The sequence below is a fragment of the Mustelus asterias genome, chromosome 24, assembly GCF_964213995.1.
Source record: "Mustelus asterias chromosome 24, sMusAst1.hap1.1, whole genome shotgun sequence".
In the NCBI taxonomy this organism is placed as follows: Eukaryota; Metazoa; Chordata; class Chondrichthyes; order Carcharhiniformes; family Triakidae; genus Mustelus; species Mustelus asterias.
Window position 1 is genome coordinate 17,802,004 of NC_135824.1, and position 21,228 is coordinate 17,823,231.

At 47.3% G+C, this 21,228-nt stretch overlaps 1 protein-coding gene across 1 annotated transcript in view; it reads right to left on the reverse strand.

Annotated features, from left to right (window-relative positions):
- gldn (gliomedin) overlaps window positions 1-20,479 on the reverse strand; it is a 40,245-nt gene extending 19,766 nt beyond the window's left edge. Inside the window, exons 1-2 of the mRNA XM_078241351.1 lie at window positions 19,974-20,479; window positions 2,730-2,781 (exon numbers count right to left, since the gene is read on the reverse strand). Coding sequence (XP_078097477.1) covers window positions 2,730-2,781; window positions 19,974-20,300 — 379 coding nt within the window. The 5' untranslated portion in view covers window positions 20,301-20,479. The remainder of the gene's footprint in view (window positions 1-2,729; window positions 2,782-19,973) is intronic.
- Between the last annotated feature and the right edge of the window lie 749 nt (window positions 20,480-21,228).

Here is a 21,228-nt window from a genome sequence, read left to right on the forward strand (position 1 = left end):
GGGTGAGTGAGGGGGTGAGTGTGCGGGGGAGGGTGAGAGTGAAGGGATGAGTGTGCCGGGGTAAGTGAGTGTGCGAGGGTGAGCGTGCAAGAGTGAGTGTGCAAGGGTGAATGTGCAGGGGTGTGTTGGGGGTGTGTGTGTGAGGGTGAGTGGGCGGGGATGAGCGTGCATGGGTGAGTGTGTGAGGGTGAGTAGGCGGGGGAGGGTGAGAGTGCAGGGTTGAGTGTGCGGGCCTGAGTGTGCTCGGGTGAGTGTGCGGGCGTGAGTGTGCGGGGGAGGGTGAGAGTGCAGGGTTGAGTGTGCGGACCCGAGTGTGCAAGGGTGAGTGTACGGGGGTGAGTGTACAGGCCCGAGTGTGCTAGGGTGAGTGTGCGGAGGTGAGAGTGCGGGGGTGAGTGTGCGAGGGTGAGTGCGCGGGCCTGGGTGTGCTAGGGTGACTGTGCGAGGGAGGATGAGTGTGCGGGGGAGGGTGAGTGTGCGAGGGTGAATGTGCAGGAATGAGTCTGCGAGGGTGAGTGTGCGAAGATGAGTGTACACCGCTGAGTGTGCAAGGGTGAGTGTGTGGGGGTGAGTGTGCAAGGGTGAGTGTGTGGGGGTGAGTATGCGGGGGTGAGTGTGCGGGGGTGAGTGTGCAGGGGTGAGTGTGCAGGGGTGAGTGTGCGAGGGTGAGTGTGCGAGGGTGTGTGTGCAGGGGTGGGTGTGCGAGGTTGAGTGTGCGGGTGTGGGTGTGAGTGTGCAAGGGTGGGTGTGCAATGGTGAGTGTGCAAGGGTGGGTGTGCAGGGGCAAGTGTGTGAGGATGGGTGCGTGAAGATGAGTGTGTGGGGGTGAGTGTGCGGGGGTGAGTGTGCGGGGTGAGTGTGCGGGGGTGAGTGTGCAGGGGTGAGTGTGCAGGGGTGAGTGTGCGAGGGTGAGTGTGCGAGGGTGTGTGTGCAGGGGTGGGTGTGCGAGGTTGAGTGTGCGGGTGTGTGTGGGTGTGAGTGTGCAAGGGTGGGTGTGCAATGGTGAGTGTGCAAGGATGAGTGTGCAGGGGCAAGTGTGTGAGGATGGGTGTGTGAAGATGAGTGTGCGGGGATGAGTGTGCAGGGGTGAGTGTGCGGGGGCGAGTGTGCAAGGATGATTGTGCAAGGGTGTGCTGGGGATGAGTGTGCAAGGGTGAGTGTTTGGTGTGAGTGTGCAAGGATGAGTGTGCAAGGATGTCTTGGGGGTGAGTGTGCGGGGGTCAGTGTGCGAGGGTGAGTGTGCAAGGATGTGTTGGAGGTAAGTGTGCAGGGGAGGGTGAAAGTGCAGGGGTGAGTGTGCGGGGCCGAGTGTGCTAGGGTGAGTGTGCGGGGGTGAATGTGCGAGAGTGAGTGTGCGGGTTGAGTGTGCGAGGGAGGGTGAGTGCGCGGGGGAGGATGAGTATGCGAGGGTGAATGTGCAGGGATGAGTGTGCGATGGTGAGTGTGGGAAGGTGAGTGTGCAGGGATGAGTGTGCGAGGGTGAGTGTGCAGGGGTGTGTGTGTGAGGGAGGGTGTGTTTGCGAGGGCGAATGTGCAGGGATGAATGTGTGGGGGTGAGTGTGCGGGGGAGGATCAGTGTTTGAGGGATGGTGAGCATGTGAGGGTGAATGTGCAGGGATGAGTGTGCGAGAGTGAGTGTGCGAAGATGAGTGTACAAGGCTGAGTGTGCAAGGGTGAGTGTACGGTGGTGAGTGTGCGAGGATGAGTATGCGGGGTGAGTGTGCAGGGATGTGTGTGCAGGGGTGAGTGTGCGATGGTGAGTGTGCGAGGATGAGTATGCGGGGTGAGTGTGCGAGGGTGAGTGTACAAGGATGAGTGTGCGGGAATGAGTGTGCGGGGATGAGTGTGCAAGGGTGGGTGTGCGAGGGTGGGTGTGCGAGGCTGAGTGTGCAAGGGTGAGTTTGCGGGGTGAGTGTGCGAGGGAGCTTATTGTGAGGGTGGGTGTGCAGGGGTGGGTGTGCGAGGTTGAGTGTGCGAGGTTGAGTGTGCGAGGTTGAGTGTGTGAGGTTGAGTGTGCGAGGATGAGTGTGCGAGGGTGAGTGTGCGAGGGTGAGTGTGCGGGGGTGAGTGTGCGAGGGTGAGTGTGTGAGGGTGAGTGTGCGAGGGTGAGTGTGCGAGGGTGAGTGTGTGAGGGTGAGGGTGAGTGCACGAGGGTGGGTGCGCAGGGGTGGGTGTGCGAGGGTGGGTGTGCAGGGGTGAGTGTGTGGGGGTGAGTGTGTGAGGGTGAGTGTGCAAGGGTGAGTGGGTGGGGGTGAGTGTGCGAGGGTGAGTATTGTGAGGGTGGGTGTGCGGGGGTGGGTGTGCGAGTGTGAGTATACGAGGATGGGTGTGCGGGGGTGGGTGTGCGAGGGTGAATGTGCGGGGGTGAGTGGGTGGGGGTGAGTGTGCAAGGTTGAGTGTGCAAGGTTGCGTGTGCAAGGGTGAGTGTGCGGGGGTGGGTGTGCAAGGATGAGTGTGCCCACTGCCACACAGCAATCCCATTAAGCTTCTCAGACTAAAACCAATGAAATGATGTGTATCGGCTGAAGAAATGCCACAGGTAACTTGTGAAGCCTGAATTTAGCCTCAATACAATTCCTGAAAAAATTATCAACACACAACACAACTCTTAACGATGACTCGCTCGATTTATAACAATAAAAAGTAACTCGGAGATTGTAAAAACTCAATCTAATTCATTTTTCATCTGTAATATTCCACACAAAGTGAAAATCCCTCCAGAGACATACCTGTTAAACATATTCCCTTGGAGCTGTTACACAAATCCGTGAATATTCGAATCTGAAATAAAAATGTCACAAAAACATTAAAGCGCTTTCAGAATTGCCTCGTCTCCAACGGCTAAGATTTGTCTGAGATACCACAATGGCTTTGATTCAAGTAGCCAGCCCCTAAATACATCCTCAATAACAATCTTCCCTTCTGATAAAAGCTGCCATTAACAGTCAGGCGGTGTTCAGCAGTTGAACAGCAGAGTGTTTGTGTGTGGGAATGAGTGGGTGCCTTTAACAATATCAGCAGCTGCTCAGCGCTCCGCTGATTCACCGCAAGGGCCTACTGGAGGCATCGATCGACAATTAGATGAGTGGTGTGTAAAATACTCACTAAATTGCAACGATTCTGCCCAAAGACAAAATGAAAATGACGGTGAGATTTGGGAATGGGAAGGAAATTGCTGCCTTCTTCCTTCAAAGTGAAATTTAACCAATGCAGCAAGTGCACAGGCGCTGCCAGACCTGCTGAGTTTATCTGACATTTTCTCTTTGTATTTCAGATTTCCACAATACATAGCGGCACGGTAGCACAGTGGTCAGCGCTGCTGCCTCACGGCACCAGGGACCTGGGTCCGATTCCTGGATGGGGTCACTGTCTGTGTGGAGTCTGCACGTTCTTCCTGTGTCTGTGTGGGTTTCCTCCGGGTGCTCCGGTTTCCTTCCACAGTCAGAAAGACGCGCATTGACCCGAACAGATGCCAGAGTGTGGTGACTAGGGGAATTTCACAGCAACTTCATTGCAGTGTTAATGTGCGGATTAGGTGCATTGGCCGTGCTAAATTGCCTCTTAGTGTCCCGAGATGTGTAGGTTAGAGGGATTAGCGGGTAACTATGTGGGGTTATGGGGATAGGGTCTGGGTGGGATTGTGGTCGGTGCAGACTCGATGGGCCGAATGGTCTCCTTCTGCACTGTAGGGCTTCTATGATTCTACGATTTAAGTTAAGAATGTGACTCTGCAGCCCCTTTCACATCAAGTTTAAATCTTTTTTTTAAATGCAAGACAACACAACGGGTGGGATTTTCCTCGCTCTCCGCGGCGCGTTTCGCGGTGGCGAGCGCCAGTGCGCCGCTCACTGGTGGCGGGGTCTTACAGTCTCGCCGTTGTTAACGGGGTTTCCCTTTGAGTTCACCCCTCCCCTCGCCTCCGGGGCTGGGCTGCACCATCGACAGAACCATAAGACCCCGTCAGCGTGAACAGCAGCGCGATCTCGACGCATAGAAACATAAGTTGATGCCAAAGTGTGAAGACAAATTGAAAGTCTTTCTCCCTCCTTCCAACCATCAGCTCTGGATCTGATGTTTCAACTACACCAAGGGAACCACTGCACTTCTATAATGTTATCAGCTTTGTTAACCCATTAAGTAATGTGAATTTGAGGCAATTAAAAGAAGCACTGATATTAAGCAGACAGATGAATGTCAAAATAATGCACAGTATGTTTTATGGTTCAATTGTATCTTGGCCCTGTGTTCATTCCTGGGTAACAGTATTGCAATTAGGGTTTCTCCAGTTTTCTCAGGACTCTTCTTGCATTCATTTACAGAAATTGCCAGAAAGGTGAGTGTTGAATTGTTTGTTAGGTTTATTTTAGTTTCCTTTTAGGGATGGCTTTGCCCAGTTTAAATTTGCTAGTCTGTGACTAACTGGGTCCAGTCAGTTTTATTCTAGATACAACACTTGGGGTGAACGGGATCAAAGGTTATGGGGAGAAAGCAGGATTTGGCGTGTCAGCTACGAATCTCACCAACTTTTACAGATGCACCATAGAAAGCATTCTTTCTGGTTGTATCACAGCTTGGTATGGGCTCCTGCTGTGCCCAAGACTGCAAGGAACTACAAAAGGTTGTGAATGAAGCCCAATCCATCACGCAAACCAGCCTCCCATCCATTGACTCTGCCTACACTTCCCGCTGCCTCGGCAAAGCAGCCAGCATGATCAAGGACCCCATGCACCCCGGATATTCTCCCTTCCACCTTCTTCCTTCGGGGAAAAAGATACAAAAGTCTGAGGTCACGTACCGACCGACTCAAGAACAGCTTCTTCCCTGCTGCCATCAGACTTTTGAATGGACTTACCTCGCATTAAGTTCATCTTTCTCTACACCCTAGCTATGACTGTAACACTACATTCTCTCGTTTCCTTCTCTATGAATGGTATGTTTTGTCTGTATAGCGCACAAGAAACAATACTGTTCACTGAATGTTAAGACATGTGACAATAATAAATCAAATTAAATCAAATCAAATAGGCTACTGAGTTGGACGATCAGCCATGATCATAATGAATGGCGGAGCAGGCTCGAAGGGCCAAATGGCCTCCTCCTGCTCCTATCCTCTATGTTTCTACACTAAGGGTGGGATTTTCCAGTCGCGCTCGTCCCAAAACTGGAAAATCCCGCCCGAGATCAACGGACCTTTGCATCGTCTGCCCCCTGCCTGCTACGATTCCCGTGGTGGGCGGGACGGAAAAACTCCCCCCTAAGTATCATCTATTATTTAATTCTGAGACATATTTCCCTCCAATTTTCACTTGTTCGCTGTTATGTTCATCAAGTTATCTAAAGGTTATTCCTCCTCATCATACCGTAAATCTCAACTATTGGCGATTAGCAAATAGGAACACAAGCACTGGCTCAGGCCATTCAGCCCCTCTAATTCAATTAGATCTATATTTTAATTACAGCCATAGAGTCATAGAGGTTTACAGCATGGAAACAGGCCCTTCGGCCCAGCTTGTCCATGCCTCCCTTTTTTTTAAACCCCTAAGCCAGTCCCAATTGCCTGCATTTGGCCCATATCCCTCTATACCCATCTTACCGATGATAACTATCTAAATGCTTTTTGAAAGACAACATTGTACCCACCTCTACTACTACCTCTGGCAGCTTGTTCCAGACACTCACCACCCTCTGTGTGAAAAAATTGCCTCTCTGGACACTTTTGTATCTCTCCCCTCTCACCTTAAACCTATGCCCTCTAGTTTTAGACTCCCATACTTTTGGGAAAAGATATTGACTACCTAGCTGATCTGTGCCCCTCATTGTTTTATAGACCTCTATAAGGTCACCCCTCAGCCTTCTACGCTCCAGAGAAAAAAGTTGCAGTCTATCCAGCCTCTCCTTATACTCAATCCATCAAGTCCCGGTAGCATCCTAGTAAATCTTTTCTGCACTCTTTCTAGTTTAATAATATCCTTTCTATAATAGGGTGACCAGAACTGCACACGGTATTCCAAGTGAGGCCTTACCAATGTCTTGTACAACTTCAACAAGACGTCCCAATTCCTGTAATCAGGAATTAAATCTACCTGTCTTGGTTCCATCGCCATTCCTAATAAAACAAACTTCCCAACAAAAATGTATTAATCGGTTTTGAAATTTTCAGCATTTTTATACGATCATAGAATGCTACAGTGCAGAAGAAGGCCATTTGGCCCATCAAGTTTGCAACGACCACAATCCCACCCATAACCCCATGCATTTACCCTAGCTGACACTAAGGGACAATTTAGCATGGCCAATCAATCAACCTAACCCGCACGTCTTTGGACTGTGGGAGGAAACCGGAACACCCGGAGGAAACCCACGCAGACACACGGAAGACATGCAAACTCCACACAGACAGTGACTCAAGATGGGAATTGAACCCGGGTCCCTAGTGCTATGAGGCAGCAGTGCTAACCACTGTGCCGCCATGCGCCACTGTGGGAAGAAGAGTTTCAGCGTTCCACTGCCTTTGGGAAAATATTTCCTGAGGTAAGATATTGGAAGACACACGAGCAATCAGAATCAATTCATCGTCATAAGAATATCGTTTCTGCCGTGTGACAAGGGAAGCTTAGAGGAAGAAAACATTTTGTGTATCAGGCAATTGGAAATTGAGTGTTAATGCTATTCTTAAACAGACATTAAAGGCAGTGGTCTATAAATGACGTGGAAGATCTGTTGTTGCAGGGTTAATTAACATTTGGTGGTATTTAGAATTTGCTTTGTACAATAAATGTGACATTGACACCCAGTTAAATATCAAAGTGAAAGAACACAGCCACAAATTGGTGCATCAATGAACTTTTGAGAAGTTTCTCCTCAACAGACATTAAACTTCAGTGTACAGCGAAGCTCCAGCTCCACAGCATTTTAATCCTAGTCACTTTTAAACAAGTTATATTTGCTCATTTACTGCTTGGTTTATGCCATAAACCAACAGTCACGCTTTGCAATATGTTAATTTTTATAGTAAGAAGTCTCACAATACTAGGTTAAAGTCCAACAGGTTTATTTGGTAGCACGAGCTTTCTGAGCGCTGCCCCTTCATCAGGTAAGTGGGAGTTGGGTTCACAAACAGGGCATATATTGACACAAACTCAATTACAAGATAATGGATGGAATGCGAGTCTTAACAGGTAATCAAGTCTTTACAGGTATAGACAATGCGAGTGGAGAAAGGTTTAATCACAGGTTAAAGAGGTCTATATATGCCCTGTTTGTGAACCCAACTCCCACTCACCTGATGAAGGAGCAGCGCTCCGAAAGCTCGTGCTACCAAATAAACCTGTTGGACTTTAACCTGGTGTTGTGAGGCTACTTACTGTGCCCATCCCAGTCCAACGCTGGCATCTCCACATCATTAATTTCTATATCAGCTTGCGATGTTTAATATTCATTATTGACAAAGATGCAAAACATCGGTTAATATTTACATTGATAATATTTAGTTCTTATTCCATTGTGACAATACAAAATGTACCTTAAACATTGAGATCTAGTCATACTTGTGGCTCCCTCTTATGTGTCCTTGATTACTACATGTTAAGGGCAGCATGGTGGCACAGTGGTTAGCACTGCTGCCTCACAGCGCCAGGGACCCAGGTTCAATCCCATTCTCGGGTGACTGTCTGTGTGGAGTTTGCACGTTCTCCCTGTGTCTGTGTGGGTTTCGTCCGGATGCTCTGGTTTCCTCTCACAGTCCAAAGATGTGCGGGTTAGGTTGATTGGCCATGCAAAATTGAACCTAGTGTCAAGGGGATTGCAGAAATAGGGCCTGTGTGGGATTGTGGTCGGTACAGACCTGATGGGCTGAATGGCCTCCTTCTGCACTGTAGGGATTCTATGAAAATGGTACTTTTCTCAATTACACCTCCGAATATTTCCTTTTCCTTGGATCTGAAGTATCAGTATTTAAATCAGTTATAAAATACAGCTTTTTGGTGTGATAATCTGGTTTTTAAACCTCTTCAGGCATTCAGTGGTCATTTGGTGGTGGGTTAAGCAGGAGCATCTGGTAAGGTAATTGACGAGAATTCAAAACTAGCCAAATTGGTCAGGTTAAAATGGTGCTAATGCGTTGGTTTTATTTCTCTTATTAACCAGTGGAATTTGCATCTGTGTTATATTGACAATTAAAAGCTTAGTTCAAGCATATGAAAAGTTGGTTCTGTGCGCTTCACCCACAGAAAGATGTTTGGGGAGAACAGAACTGTTATTAACATAAGAGCAATAATGCTCATTGAGTAAAACCAATGGTTTTGTGTTAAAATATCACAGTGCCATTTCAATTCCAATGTGTGTTGACGAAACAGCTTGTTACGGGGCATTTGCTTCTTGTGGCTCCTGTTAAAAGTATAATCCTGGCCTGAATCATCATTATAATTGCAAACAAAAGTTGTAGTTTGAATAGCTAAAAAATGCACAAATATTTCCATGTGCCAGGGTTACATTCTGACTTGTTTTGCTGGCAGTAACATTTGTTTTGTATCCAGAAACCACTGAAGTGCATTAAGAATGACAAACTTGGGGGAAGAATTTCAATGCTGAATAGATATATTTTCCAAATTTATAAATGCACGCTTTCCCAATGTTTTGCAAACTCCAATATCAAATCCAACAGATTAGCTAATCATTTATCTCCCAGTTATTTGTGAGACCATGCCCTGCACAAATTGCCTATGGTATTACAACAGAAACTACACTTCCAAAGACATTACGGGCAGGATTTTCCACCGCGCTCCTCCCAAGACCAGAAATTCCCACCCGAGGTCAATGGACTTTTGCATGGTCCGCCGAATTTTCTGTCCCGGCTGCTACGTTTCCCATGACGGGAAAGTTCGGCCCTGGGGGTAGGTTAGCTCAGTTGGCTGGTTACTTTTTTTTATTCATTTGTGGGACATGGGTGTTGCTGGCTGGCCAACATTTATTGCCCATCTCCAGTTGCCCTTGGAGGGCAGTTGAGGGTCAACCACATTGCTGTAGCCCTGGAGTCACATGTAGGCCAGACCAGGTAAGGACGGCAGATTTCCTTCTCAAAAGGACATTAGTGAACCAGATGAGTTTTTCCGACAATCGACAATGGTTTCATGGTCATCGGTAGATTTTTAATTCCATTCTTTTTTTATTGAATTCAAATTCCACCACCTGCCGTGGCTGGATTCGAACCCTGGTCCCCAGAACATTGGTTGAGTTTCTGGATTAATAGTCTAGTGGTAATACCACTAGGCCACGCCCCGCCCCCCACCCCCGCCCCCCCGAGCTTAGTGATGCAGAGAAATGCCAACAGCGTGGGTTCAACTCCAGTACCAGCTGAGGTTATTCATGAACCTTGCCCTCTCAACCTTGCCCCTTGCCTGAGGTGTGGTGATCCTTCAGGTTAAATCACCACCAATCAGCTCTCCCCCTCAAAGCAGCCTATGGTCACCTGGGACTATGGCAAAATCCATTTTATTTCACTTACTTGGTTGTAAAGCATTTAGCCATTTCCTGAGGTTATTTAATGAATGATATAAATATAAGCCTTTCTTTCTCTCTTTTTACTGCCTCACTGTCTCTTTAAAATGAATGGGATAGATTTTAGTTTTCACTGGTTGATGGTAATCAAAAGGGGGGAGGGGGGCAATGGTCTCGTGGTGTTATCGCTAGATTATTAATCCAGAAACTCAGCTAATGTTCTGGGGACCTGGGTTCGAATTCCACCACGGCAGATGGTGGAATTTGAATTCAATAAAAAATATCTGGAATCAAGAATCTACTGATGACCACAAAACCATTGTCGATTGTCAGAAAAACCCATCTGGTTCGCTAATGTCCTTTATGGAAGGAAATCTGCCTTCCTTACCTGGTCTGGCCCACATGTGACTCCAGAGCCACAGCAATGTGGTCAACTCTCAACTGCCCTCTGCACAAGGGCAAATCGGGATGGGCAATAAATGCTGGCCAACCAGCAATGCCCATGTTCCACAAATGAATGAAAAAAAATCAAATAGGGCAGATCGCCTGCCCTTTCTACAGTCCACCCGATCTTCACTCCACATGGCATTATCAAAGATTGGTTCTACATTTGAGTATGGTGGTTGATAGTAGTGAGGAGAAGTTCAGTAGTAATATTTAATTGCTTAAAGAAAGCTAGAAATGTGGGTCCAACATAACAAACAAGGATAATGATTGAATTTTTCTATTTTAACAACATCCACACAGATTTTGAACCTTAACTTCAGCCTATGACTTTGCTATGGGATAGAATGGGATTCGAACCCAGGTCCCCAGAACATTAGCTGAGTTTCTGGATTAATAATCTAGCGATAACACCACGAGACCATTGCCTCTCCCCCCTTTTGATTACCATCAACCAGTGAAAACTAAAATCTATCCCGTTCATTTCAGCCTGTGACTTTGCTTTCTTTGGCAATCTAAGCAGGAAGTATGATTTTCCATACGGAAGTTATATTTTGTCTAAGGTAATGTTCCAATTCCAATTCCCTTCCCGCACCCAGTGGCGCAGTAAGACAGATTTCTTCTATTTCCATAGCTAGTCATTCCCGGAACAGGTCACAAGTCTGTCGCCAGGGGCTTATAGCTTGAAGGGCGCCACTCCACAGCTAGTGTGGCTGACCAGGAGTCTCTCCTAGTTGTACCGCCAGCCATTGGTGTGTTGGAAGGATTTGGAGCTGACACACTTAACCTGTTCAGCCATGTTATGAACGCACCTCCCTGGGCCATCAAGTCTTGGGGTGGGACTCGGACCCACAGCTTCAGGGTCAGAGGTAGGAACATCACCCACTGCACCACAAGACCACCTCTAAGGTAGTGTATTTGTTGGTTATTATTAAGTGCGCAGCCAGTTAGCTCAGATGGTTAGATGGCTGAGCTTGTGGTTGAGAATAAAGCAGAGGGTTCAATCGCTGTTCTGGTTGCGGGAGACTTGGCAGATGCCTCCTCACTCTATCCCATAGCAAAGTCACAGACTGAACTCCGACTTGACATCCCTCAGATTAACCAAGGCAAGAAATGGTGGGCTGAGAGGAGGCAAGTCAACAGGATATCCAGTGGGAATCTGTACCTCATGTAGTCTAAAGAACTGCTCCCAAGTCTGGCTATCTATTCTATCTGTAGCTGAGGCAACATGACATAAAGGAAAGGGTGCAATGTGGACTGCTAATAAGGTGTTTAAGATAATTAAAGGATTTGGTAGGACAGGTGGAGAGAAATTATTTTCTCTTTACACGCCCAGAAAAAGGAAGGGTGACATTCAAATTTGAGCTCAGCTCTTCAGGGGTGATTTGAGGAAGCTTGTTTCCACACAAAGGGGAGTGGAAATATGGGCATAGGTTTAAGGTGAGAGGGGAGAGATACAAAACGGTCCAGAGGGGCAATTTCCATGGCCGGAATTCTCCCATCCCACACGCCACTGGAATTTTCGTGGGCTGATTGTGGAGAATATGAAACGCCATTGGCGTTCGGACAGGAATTTAGAATAGATAGCCAGACTTGGGAGCAGTTCTTTCGACTACATGAGGTACACTCAGAGGATGGTGAGTGTCTGGAACGAGCTGCCAGAGGTAGCAGTAGAGGTGGGTACAATTTTGTGTTTTAAAAAGCATTTAGACAGCTACATGGGTAAGATGGGTATAGAGGGATATGGACCAAATGCGGGCAATTGGGACTAGCTTAGTGGTTAAAAACTGGGTGGCATGGACAAGTTGGGCTGAAGGGCCTGTTTCCATGTTGAAAACCTCTATGACTCCATGGCTCTATGACGCGACCTGAAGAAGATTAACTGGTGCTAAATCTGAAAGTATCCACTTTGAAATGTGACGAATGGCATGATCATAAAGACAACATCCTGTCAGAACATCTGCTGAAGTATCAAGGAAGCCAATCTCGGACAGAAACAGCAGCATAATATCCAGAGTGAATCCTTCTGTAATGATCCAGTTATTTGGAACATCATGGGCCGGATTTACCGGCCATCCCACAGCGATTTTTCCAGCAGCAGGGGGATGTCATCATTGGCGGCTGGTGGAATGTTCCAGTCCCGCCGATGTCTACAGGCACTGACTCTGAATGAGAAACAAATCTAAAGTGTCCAGAACCCACTGGCACCTCAGTGGTCACTCCTTGACCGGAATTCTCCCATCCCACACGCCACTGGAATTTTCGTGGGCGGATTGTGGAGAATATGAAACGCCATTGACGGTCGGACAAGAATTTCCGGCTTTTAGACCAGCGCAGCCAGAGAATTCTGCCCCACATGTTAGCAGGTTATTGAGACTGGGTGTATATACAGCTAAGCCAAATTCTCCTTCAAGCAATGTCCAATATAGGTTCATAGATAACTATTAGGAGAAAATAAAAAAATCTTGCTCATTTCTGATGCCGCACCTCACTGCCTCCACCCCCACAGAGGAGATTCACCAGGATGTTGCCTGGGATTTAAAAAATTTTTTTATTAGTGTCACAAGTAGGCTTACATTAACACTGCAATGAAGTTACTGTGAAAATCCCCTAGTCGCCACACTCCGGCGCTGTTCGGGTACACTGAGGGAAAATGTAGCATGGCCAAATCCACCTAACCAGGACATCTTTCAGACTGTGGGAGGAAACCGGAGCACCCGGAGGAAACGCACACAGACACGGGGAGAACGTGCAGACTCCGCACAGAGAGTGACCCAAGCCGGGAATCGAACCTGGGTCCTTGGTGCTGTGAGGCAGCAATGCTAACCACTGAGCCACCTTATTTGCTCTATCAAAATGGAACACGATTTTGAACATCTCTGTTAAAATCTTCCTTTAAGCTCCTTTGTGCAGAGGAGGATAAACTCAGCTTCTCCCATCTCTCCACAATACGTTGTTTCACATCATAGAATCCTTACAGTGCAGAAGGAGGCCATTCGGCCCATTGAGTCTGCACTGACTCTTTCTGACCTTTACCCTGGCTCTTCCCCAACCCTATCCCTGTAATCTCATGCATTTCCCACAGCGAATCCATCTAACTAACACATCTTGGGGCACTAAGAGCGGGGTCCTCCTCCCCCACCCCCCCAGCTACGGTTCCTCCCATGGCAGACAGAATGGGAAATTTTCTCCCCTAAGGGGTAATTCAGCATGGCCAATCCACTTGATCTGCACATCTTTGGACTGGGGGAGGAAACCGGAGCACCCGGAGGAAACCCGTGCAGACACGGGGAGAACGTGCATACTCCGCACAGTCACTCAGGCCGGAATTGAACCCAGGTCCTTGGCGCTATGTGGCTGCAGTGTTATCCACTGTGTCATTGTGCCACCCTAAAAATAAGGGGTAAAATTCTTAAACGGGTGCAGGAGCAGAGGGAACTGGGTGTATCTGTGCATAGATCAATGAAGGCAGCAGGACAGGTGGAGAGAGCAGTTAATAAAGTATATAGTGTTCTGGGATTTATTAATAGGGGCAGAGGGTACACAAGCAAAGAATTATGTTGAATTTATCCTGCTAATGCCTTTGCATCCTTCTGAAAATTTGGTGCCTTGCCTTGAACAATTGATTATAATATACACTCCCAAATAAAGTGCACATAAGAATGTACATCTAACAACCCAGAATCATCACAGATTTTATACTTCATAAATTAACCTGTTAATTCCACTTTCAAATTCAAATTATATTACTGATGGAAATGAACACATTTGCCCGTCAATTAAAAGTGGAACTTTTTCAAGGAACAAATACTGTGTGTCCTTGATAGGTATGTCCCTGTCAGGCAGGGAGGAAATGGCCGAGTGAGGGAACCATGGTTCACGAAAGAGGTGGAATGTCTTGTGAAAAGGAAGAGGGAAGCTTATGTAGGGATGAGGAAACAAGGTTCAGATGGCTCGATTGAGGGTTACAAGTTAGCAAGGAATGAGCTGAAAAAGGGGCTGAGGAGAGCTAGGAGGGGACATGAGAAGTCCTTGGCGGGTCGGATCAAGGAAAACCCCAAGGCTTTTTACTCTTATGTGAGGAATAAAAGAATGACCAGGGTGAGGTTAGGGCCGGTCAAGGACAGTAGTGGGAACTTGTGTATGGAGTCAGTAGAGATAGGCGAGGTGATGAATGAATACTTTTCTTCAGTGTTCACCAAGGAGAGAGGCCATGTTTTTGAGGAAGAGAAGGTGTTACAGGCTAATAGGCTGGAGGAAATAGATGTTCGGAGGGAGGATGTCCTGGCAGTTTTGAATAAACTGAAGGTCGATAAGTCCCCTGGGCCTGATGAAATATATCCTAGGATTCTTTGGGAGGCAAGGAATGAGATTGCAGAGCCTTTGGCTTTGATCTTTGAGTCCTCGCTGTCCTCGGGGATGGTGCCAGAGGACTGGAGAGTGGCGACTGTTGTTCCTCTGTTTAAGAAAGGGAATAGAAATGACCCTGGTAATTATAGACCGGTTAGTCTTACCTCGGTGGTTGGTAAATTGATGGAAAAGGTCCTTAGGGATGGGATTTACGACCATTTAGAAAGATGCGGATTAATCCGGGATAGTCAGCACGGATTCATGAAGGGCAAGTCGTGCCTCACAAATTTGATTGAATTTTTTGAGGAGGTAACTAAGTGTGTTGATGAAGGTAGGGCAGTTGATGTCATATACATGGATTTTAGTAAGGCGTTTGATAAGGTCCCCCATGGTCGGCTTATGATGAAAGTAAGGAGGTGTGGGATAGAGGGAAAGTTGGCCGATTGGATAGGTAACTGGCTATCTGATCGAAGACAGAGGGTGGTGGTGGATGGAAAATTTTCGGATTGGAGGCAGGTTGCTAGCGGAGTGCCACAGGGATCAGTGCTTGGTCCTCTGCTCTTTGTGATTTTTATTAATGACTTAGAGGAGGGGGCTGAAGGGTGGATCAGTAAATTTGCTGATGACACCAAGATTGGTGGAGTAGTGGATGAGGTGGAGGGCTGTTGTAGGTTGCAAAGAGACATAGATAGGATGCAAAGCTGGGCTGAAAAATGGCAAATGGAGTTTAACCCTGATAAATATGAGGTGATTCATTTTGGTAGGACTAATTTAAATGTGGATTACAGGGTCAAAGGTAGGGTTCTGAAGACTGTGGAGGAACAGAGAGATCTTGGGGTCCATATCCACAGATCTCTAAAGGTTGCCACTCAAGTGGATAGAGCTGTGAAGAAGGCCTATAGTGTGTTAGCTTTTATTAACAGGGGGTTGGAGTTTAAGAGCCGTGGGGTTATGCTGCAACTGTACAGGACCTTGGTGAGACCACATTTGGAATATTGTGTGCAGTTCTGGTCACCTCACTATAAGAAGGATGTGGAAGCGCTGGAAAGAGTGCAGAGGAGATTTACCAGGATGCTGCCTGGTTTGGAGGGTAGGTCTTATGAGGAAAGGTTGAGGGAGCTAGGGCTGTTCTCTCTGGAGCGGAGGAGGCTGAGGGGAGACTTGATAGAGGTTTATAAGATGATGAGGGGGATAGATAGAGTGAACCTTCAGAGACTATTTCCTCGGGTGGATGGAGCTATTACAAGGGGGCATAACTGTAGGGTTCATGGTGGGAGATATAGGAAGGATATCAGAGGTAGGTTCTTTACGCAGAGAGTGGTTGGGGTGTGGAATGGACTGCCTGCAGTGATAGTGGAGTCAGACACTTTAGGAACATTTAAGCGGTTATTGGATAGGCACATGGAGCACACCAGGATGATAGGGAGTGGGATAGCTTGATCTTGGTTTCAGATAAAGCTCGGCACAACACCGTGGGCCGAAGGGCCTGTTCTGTGCTGTACTGTTCTATGTTCTATGTTCTAAAAGCAAAATACTGCAGATTCTGAAAATCTTCAGCCCTTCCTACTTTCAGTGAACTTTGTTGCAGGCAGTCGCAATTATTTAATGCTTCCGTTTTGTTTATGATTGGCGTTGTGTCAAAGCGCATCTCGTGTCAATGTCTCAAACTGAATGAGACGTGTCAGGCACTTTTTATTAATAAAACATACTGGTTATTTTCTGATTGGTATACATTGAAATATACCGTGCTTCAGCTGGGAGGAATATTTAACAGATTGTTAGGCAGCATTTACAACTCCTTGAAGCACTCTTCTTTACAATCTCTGTTCCAAAGTATACCCAACTGAAATCATATTGCATCAATGATTGTGGTGAGGAACACAGTAATTAGTATATTAGGAAAATAAGATGAGTGAATGTCCCCTATAATCACTGACTGAAAGGTTACTCACACTGATAATTACTGAGTTTCTGTGATACGTTTAAAATACAATTAATATGCAAATACAGCAATTTTGCGAATATTGCGGCAAGGTTAAGTGTCAGATTCCGTTTTCACAAAGCTAGCAGCAAGGCAGCAGAAAGTGTCTGGCAATGTGGGACAGTTCAGGAGCAATGCTGGCCTGTCACAGGCTACTAGACAATTTGGGAATTAATAGTGGCATACAGTGTTCAAACATTATCAATTCAGCAAAGTCTGGCCCCATCTCAGTGCCTTAAATATGCTGCCCTCAGCTCTGTACTAACCCCACCCTTAATTACCTCCTGCATCTAATATTCAAGATGTGGAGATGCCGGCGTTGGACTGGGGTAAACACAGTAAGAGGTTTAACAACACCAGGTTAAAGTCCAACAGGTTTATTTGGTGGCAAATGCCATTAGCTTTCAGAGCGCTGCTCCTTCGTCAGATGGATTTCCACTCCATCTGACGAAGGAGCAGCGCTCCGAAAGCTAATGGTATTTGCTACCAAATAAACCTGTTGGACTTTAACCTGGTGTTGTTAAAACTCTTACTCTAATATTCAAAACACTAGCCAACTCTCAATGTGGAGAAATGTGAGGTGATGCATTTTGGTAGGAAGAACGTGGAGACACAATATAAAATAAGGGAGTGCAGGAGCAGAGGGAACTGGGTGTATCTGTGCATAGGTCATTGAAGTTGGCAGGACAGGTGGAGAGAGCAGTTATTAAAGCATACAGTATACTGGGCTTTATTAATAAGAGCATAAGGTACAAGAGCAAGGAGGTTATGCTGAACTTACATAAGATATTAATTACACCTCAGCTGGAGTATTGAGTACAGTTCTGGACGCCGCACTATAGGAAGGATAAAGTAAAGTTTATTAGTCACAAGTAAGGCTTACATTAACACTGCAATGAAGTTACTGTGAAATTCCCCTAGTGGCCACACTCCGGCACCTGTTCAGGTCAATGCACCTAACCAGCACGTCTTTGGAACTGTGAGAGGAAACCAGAGCACCCGGAGGAAACCCACGCAGACACGGAGAGAATGTGCAAACTCCACACAGACAGTGACCCCATCCAGGAATTGAACCCAGGTCCCTGGCACTGTGAGGCAGCAGCGCTAACCACTGTGCCACCATGCAGCTCCGATGTGAACCCATTGGAGAGAGTGCAGAAGAGGGTTACAAGAACACTTCCAGGGATGAGAAACTTCAGTGATGAGGATAGATTGGAGCGATTGGAACTGTTCACCTTGGAGAGAAGAAGGCTAAGAGGAATTTTTATAGAAATGTTCAAAGTCATGAGGGGGCTGGAGAGAGTGGATAGGGAGAAACTATTCCCTCTTGTAAAAGGATCAAGAACGAGAAGGCACAGATTTAAGATGCTTTGCAAAAGAATCAAATCTGAAGTGTGAGAAAAAATTCACACAATGAGTGGTTCAGGATTACAATATATGCTGAAATTTTACCTCCTCGCCCACCCGAGACTTGTAAGATCCTGCCCGAGGCCAACGGAGAATGCCGGGGCGGGCGTGCCGGTAATATTCCGGCAATACTGTCTGGAAGTGTGTTGGAAGCAGGTTCAATCAAGGCATTCAAGAGGGAGTTAGATGATGAATTGAAGCAATGTGCAGGGGTCCGGGGAAAAGGCAGGGGATTGGCACTAAGTCATAATGCACAGCTGGAGAGCTGGGACAGACATGATGGGCCGAATGGTCTCCTTCTGTGCTGTAACAATTCTGTAAAATTCACGATGATGCTAGTTATGATTTGTGATCAATATCCTCGGACCTTTTAATGAGATTTTTCAGCTGCAGCTCAAAGCCTGAGGATGGGATTTTCCACGCGGCCCGTCATTGGCCGCAGCGGGATCTTCTGGTCCCGCCGCTGTCAATGGGGTTTCCCCATTTTATGCAACGCCTGCTGCCGGGAAACCCGCGGCGGGAATTCTCCTGCGACGGGACTGGAAGATTCCACCGGCAAAAATGGCCGGAACATTCCGGGTTACAGGTTTTGTTTCAGGAGTTTAGGCAAACAATTGTTGGATTATTTTTATACTGCGGCGTTACTGTACCAATGTTAAACAATCAGCTGCTAAATGTGGCCTTGAATATCCACATATGGAATATATTCAGCTATTGAGTGTAGCTGACTCAGTGTTAACAGCTGCTTGTGATGGGCAGATGAGAATGTTGGGCAACGGAACAGAGAGAGTAAGGGATGTAAAATCATAAATGTTCACGAGATAATTAAGCAAGAGGAAATTTGCTCTGTCTATTTCATATACCAAAGGTCGGCACGGTGGCACTGTGGTTGGCACTGCTGCCTCACAGCGCTAGGGACCCGGGTTCAATTCCGGACTCAGGTTACTGTCTGTGTGGAATCCGCACGTTCTCCATGTATCTGTGTGGGTTTCCTCTGGGCGCTCCGGTTTCCTCCTACACTCCAAAAATGGGTAGGTTAGGTGCATTGGCCATGGTCAAATGTGTGGGGTTACAGGGATAGGGTGCAGGAAAGGGCCTGGGTAAGACACAGGGCAAAACCTTTACGGCCTCGCTCACCCCAAAACTGTAAAATTCCGCCCGAGGTCAATGGACCTTTCCATGGTCCGCGTCCCGCCTGCTACACTTCCAGCGGCAGGCGGGACGGTAAATGGGCGGCAGGGTGGCGCAGTGATTAGCACTGCCGTCTCACAGCGCCAGGGACCCGGGTTCAATTCCCGGCTTGGGTCACTGTCTGTGCGGAGTCTGCACATTCTCCCCGGGTCTGCGTGGGTTTCCTCCGGGTGCTCCGGTTTCCACCCACAGTCTGAAAGACGTGCTGGTTGGGTGCATTGGCCATGCTAAATTCTCCCTCAGCGTACCCAAACAGGTGCCGGAGTGTGCCGACTAGGGGAGTTTCACAGTAACTTCATTGTAGTGTTAATGCAAGCAGACTTATGACACTAATAAATAAACTTTAAAAAAAAACTTTTAAAAACTTCAAATTCTGGCTACTGTGTCAGAGAGTCGGTGCAGACTCGATGGGCCGAATGGCCTCCATCTGCACTGTAGGGATTCTGTGATTCTTAACTGCCCTCTGAAGTGATCCAGCAGGGCAATTAGAGATGTTCAACAAATACCTGGGACACTCATTCCATTAAAGAATACAGTAAAAATAAACATTGGGGGTAAGAATTTAGCGTTTCCATTTCCTCAGTTATCACATAATCTGCTCAAAGCAAATTATTGCGAGAATCTGAAACAAAAATAGAAATGCTGTAAAACCTCAGCCTCTGTGGAGAGAGAATAGATGTGGAGATGCCGGCGTTGGACTGGGGTAAACACAGTAAGAAGTTTAACAACACCAGGTTAAAGTCCAACAGGTTTATTTGGTAGCAAAAGCCACACAAGCTTTCGGAGCTGCAAGCCCCTTCTTCAGGTGAGTGAGAATTCCCACTCACCTGAAGAAGGGGCTTGCAGCTCCGAAAGCTTGTGTGGCTTTTGCTACCAAATAAACCTGTTGGACTTTAACCTGGTGTTGTTAAACTTCTTACTGAGAGAGAATAGAGCCAACGTTTCGAGTTAGAATGATTCTTGCTCAGAGCTAATATGCTGCCTTTTTCACAGCTACTTGTTTTCTGCATTTCTGGTTTATTTGGTTAACTCTACTTTCTTTCTGAAGGGGCTGGGGATGGTGGGGGGAGCGCGGTCAATGTGATTAAAATGTCACTGTGCTTACCGGGATTCTGGAGTAAGTCATCATCATGATGGTGTCCTCAGCCTCCTCCCGGCTCTTCGACTCCAGGTGGCTTCGCTTGTTGCGGTTCCTCTGCTCGCTCAGCTCGGTCTGGTCCTGGGACAGGCTCTGGAGGAGGTCCACAGGCCAGGTCCCAGAGTCAGAGAGCTCCTGCAGGCGGTCCTGCACCTCTTCCAGCTGGGACCTCAGGCTGCTGGACCCTACAAAGAGGTAGAGCAGCGCAGCGCAGTTTAACAGAGTGAGCAACAAGACTCCCAAATGGAAAACAGTCCACTTCACTGAGCTCTGCGGTCCTGTCTGCAAAGTCATCTTTCAATGCCCCCTGGGGTTGGGGTGGGGGTGGGGTGGGGAGATCAGGGAGATTGGATTCCCTCCCAGGCTGATCAATCCCTCCAAAATCACCCTCAGACTGAAGAAACACTTCCGGAACTCTCCAACTCGCCCAATGTTCAACCCTCTGATAGCAGAGAATTTTATGGGTTTTGACTGATGCCTGATTTACATGTTTTGCCCTTTCCAATTCTCTGGCTGCTTGCGAGGTTAATCATATTCATTTCATTCATGTCCCATGCACAAGAGTTCCAAACATGACTTTCAGTGGACAAGGGAGTGACTAACATCTAAAATTTACAAGACAACCAGAGTCAGATTGTGCAATGTATTGCCACAGCGACAAATTAGACTTCCACAACTTCCAATCACAGGAATGAGGCATTTGTTCTTTCCTTTCTCTGAAATAAAGAATTTGATGCAAATTAACAAGAAGCAAGTCCCTGATAATGTGCTCCTGTATCTCCAGTCATAACCCATTCTCTTCCTCGGGATGTCCTCCAGTACCCCTGGTTATTCTGTTCTAAACCTGGTAATCATAGGATCATAGAGGGTGGGTTTTTCCAGCCACGCTCGCCCCAAGACCGTAAAATCCCACCCGAGGTCAATGGACCTTTGCCTGGTGTTGTCTCGCTCGCTACAATTCCCTGGAGTGCATAAGGAGGCCATTCAGTCCATCGAGTCTGCACCGACTCTCTGGCAGAGTATCTTAGGCTTCCCCCCCCGCCCCCGCACCGTCCCCCACCACCCCTGCACCCCGTATCCCCACACACATTTCCCATGGTCAATCCACCTAACCTGCACATCTTTGGACTGTGGGAGGAAACCAGAGCACCCGGAGGAAACCCACGCACACACAGGGGTAATATTCTAGGATATTCCCCAATCATATCCCTCTATATTCCTT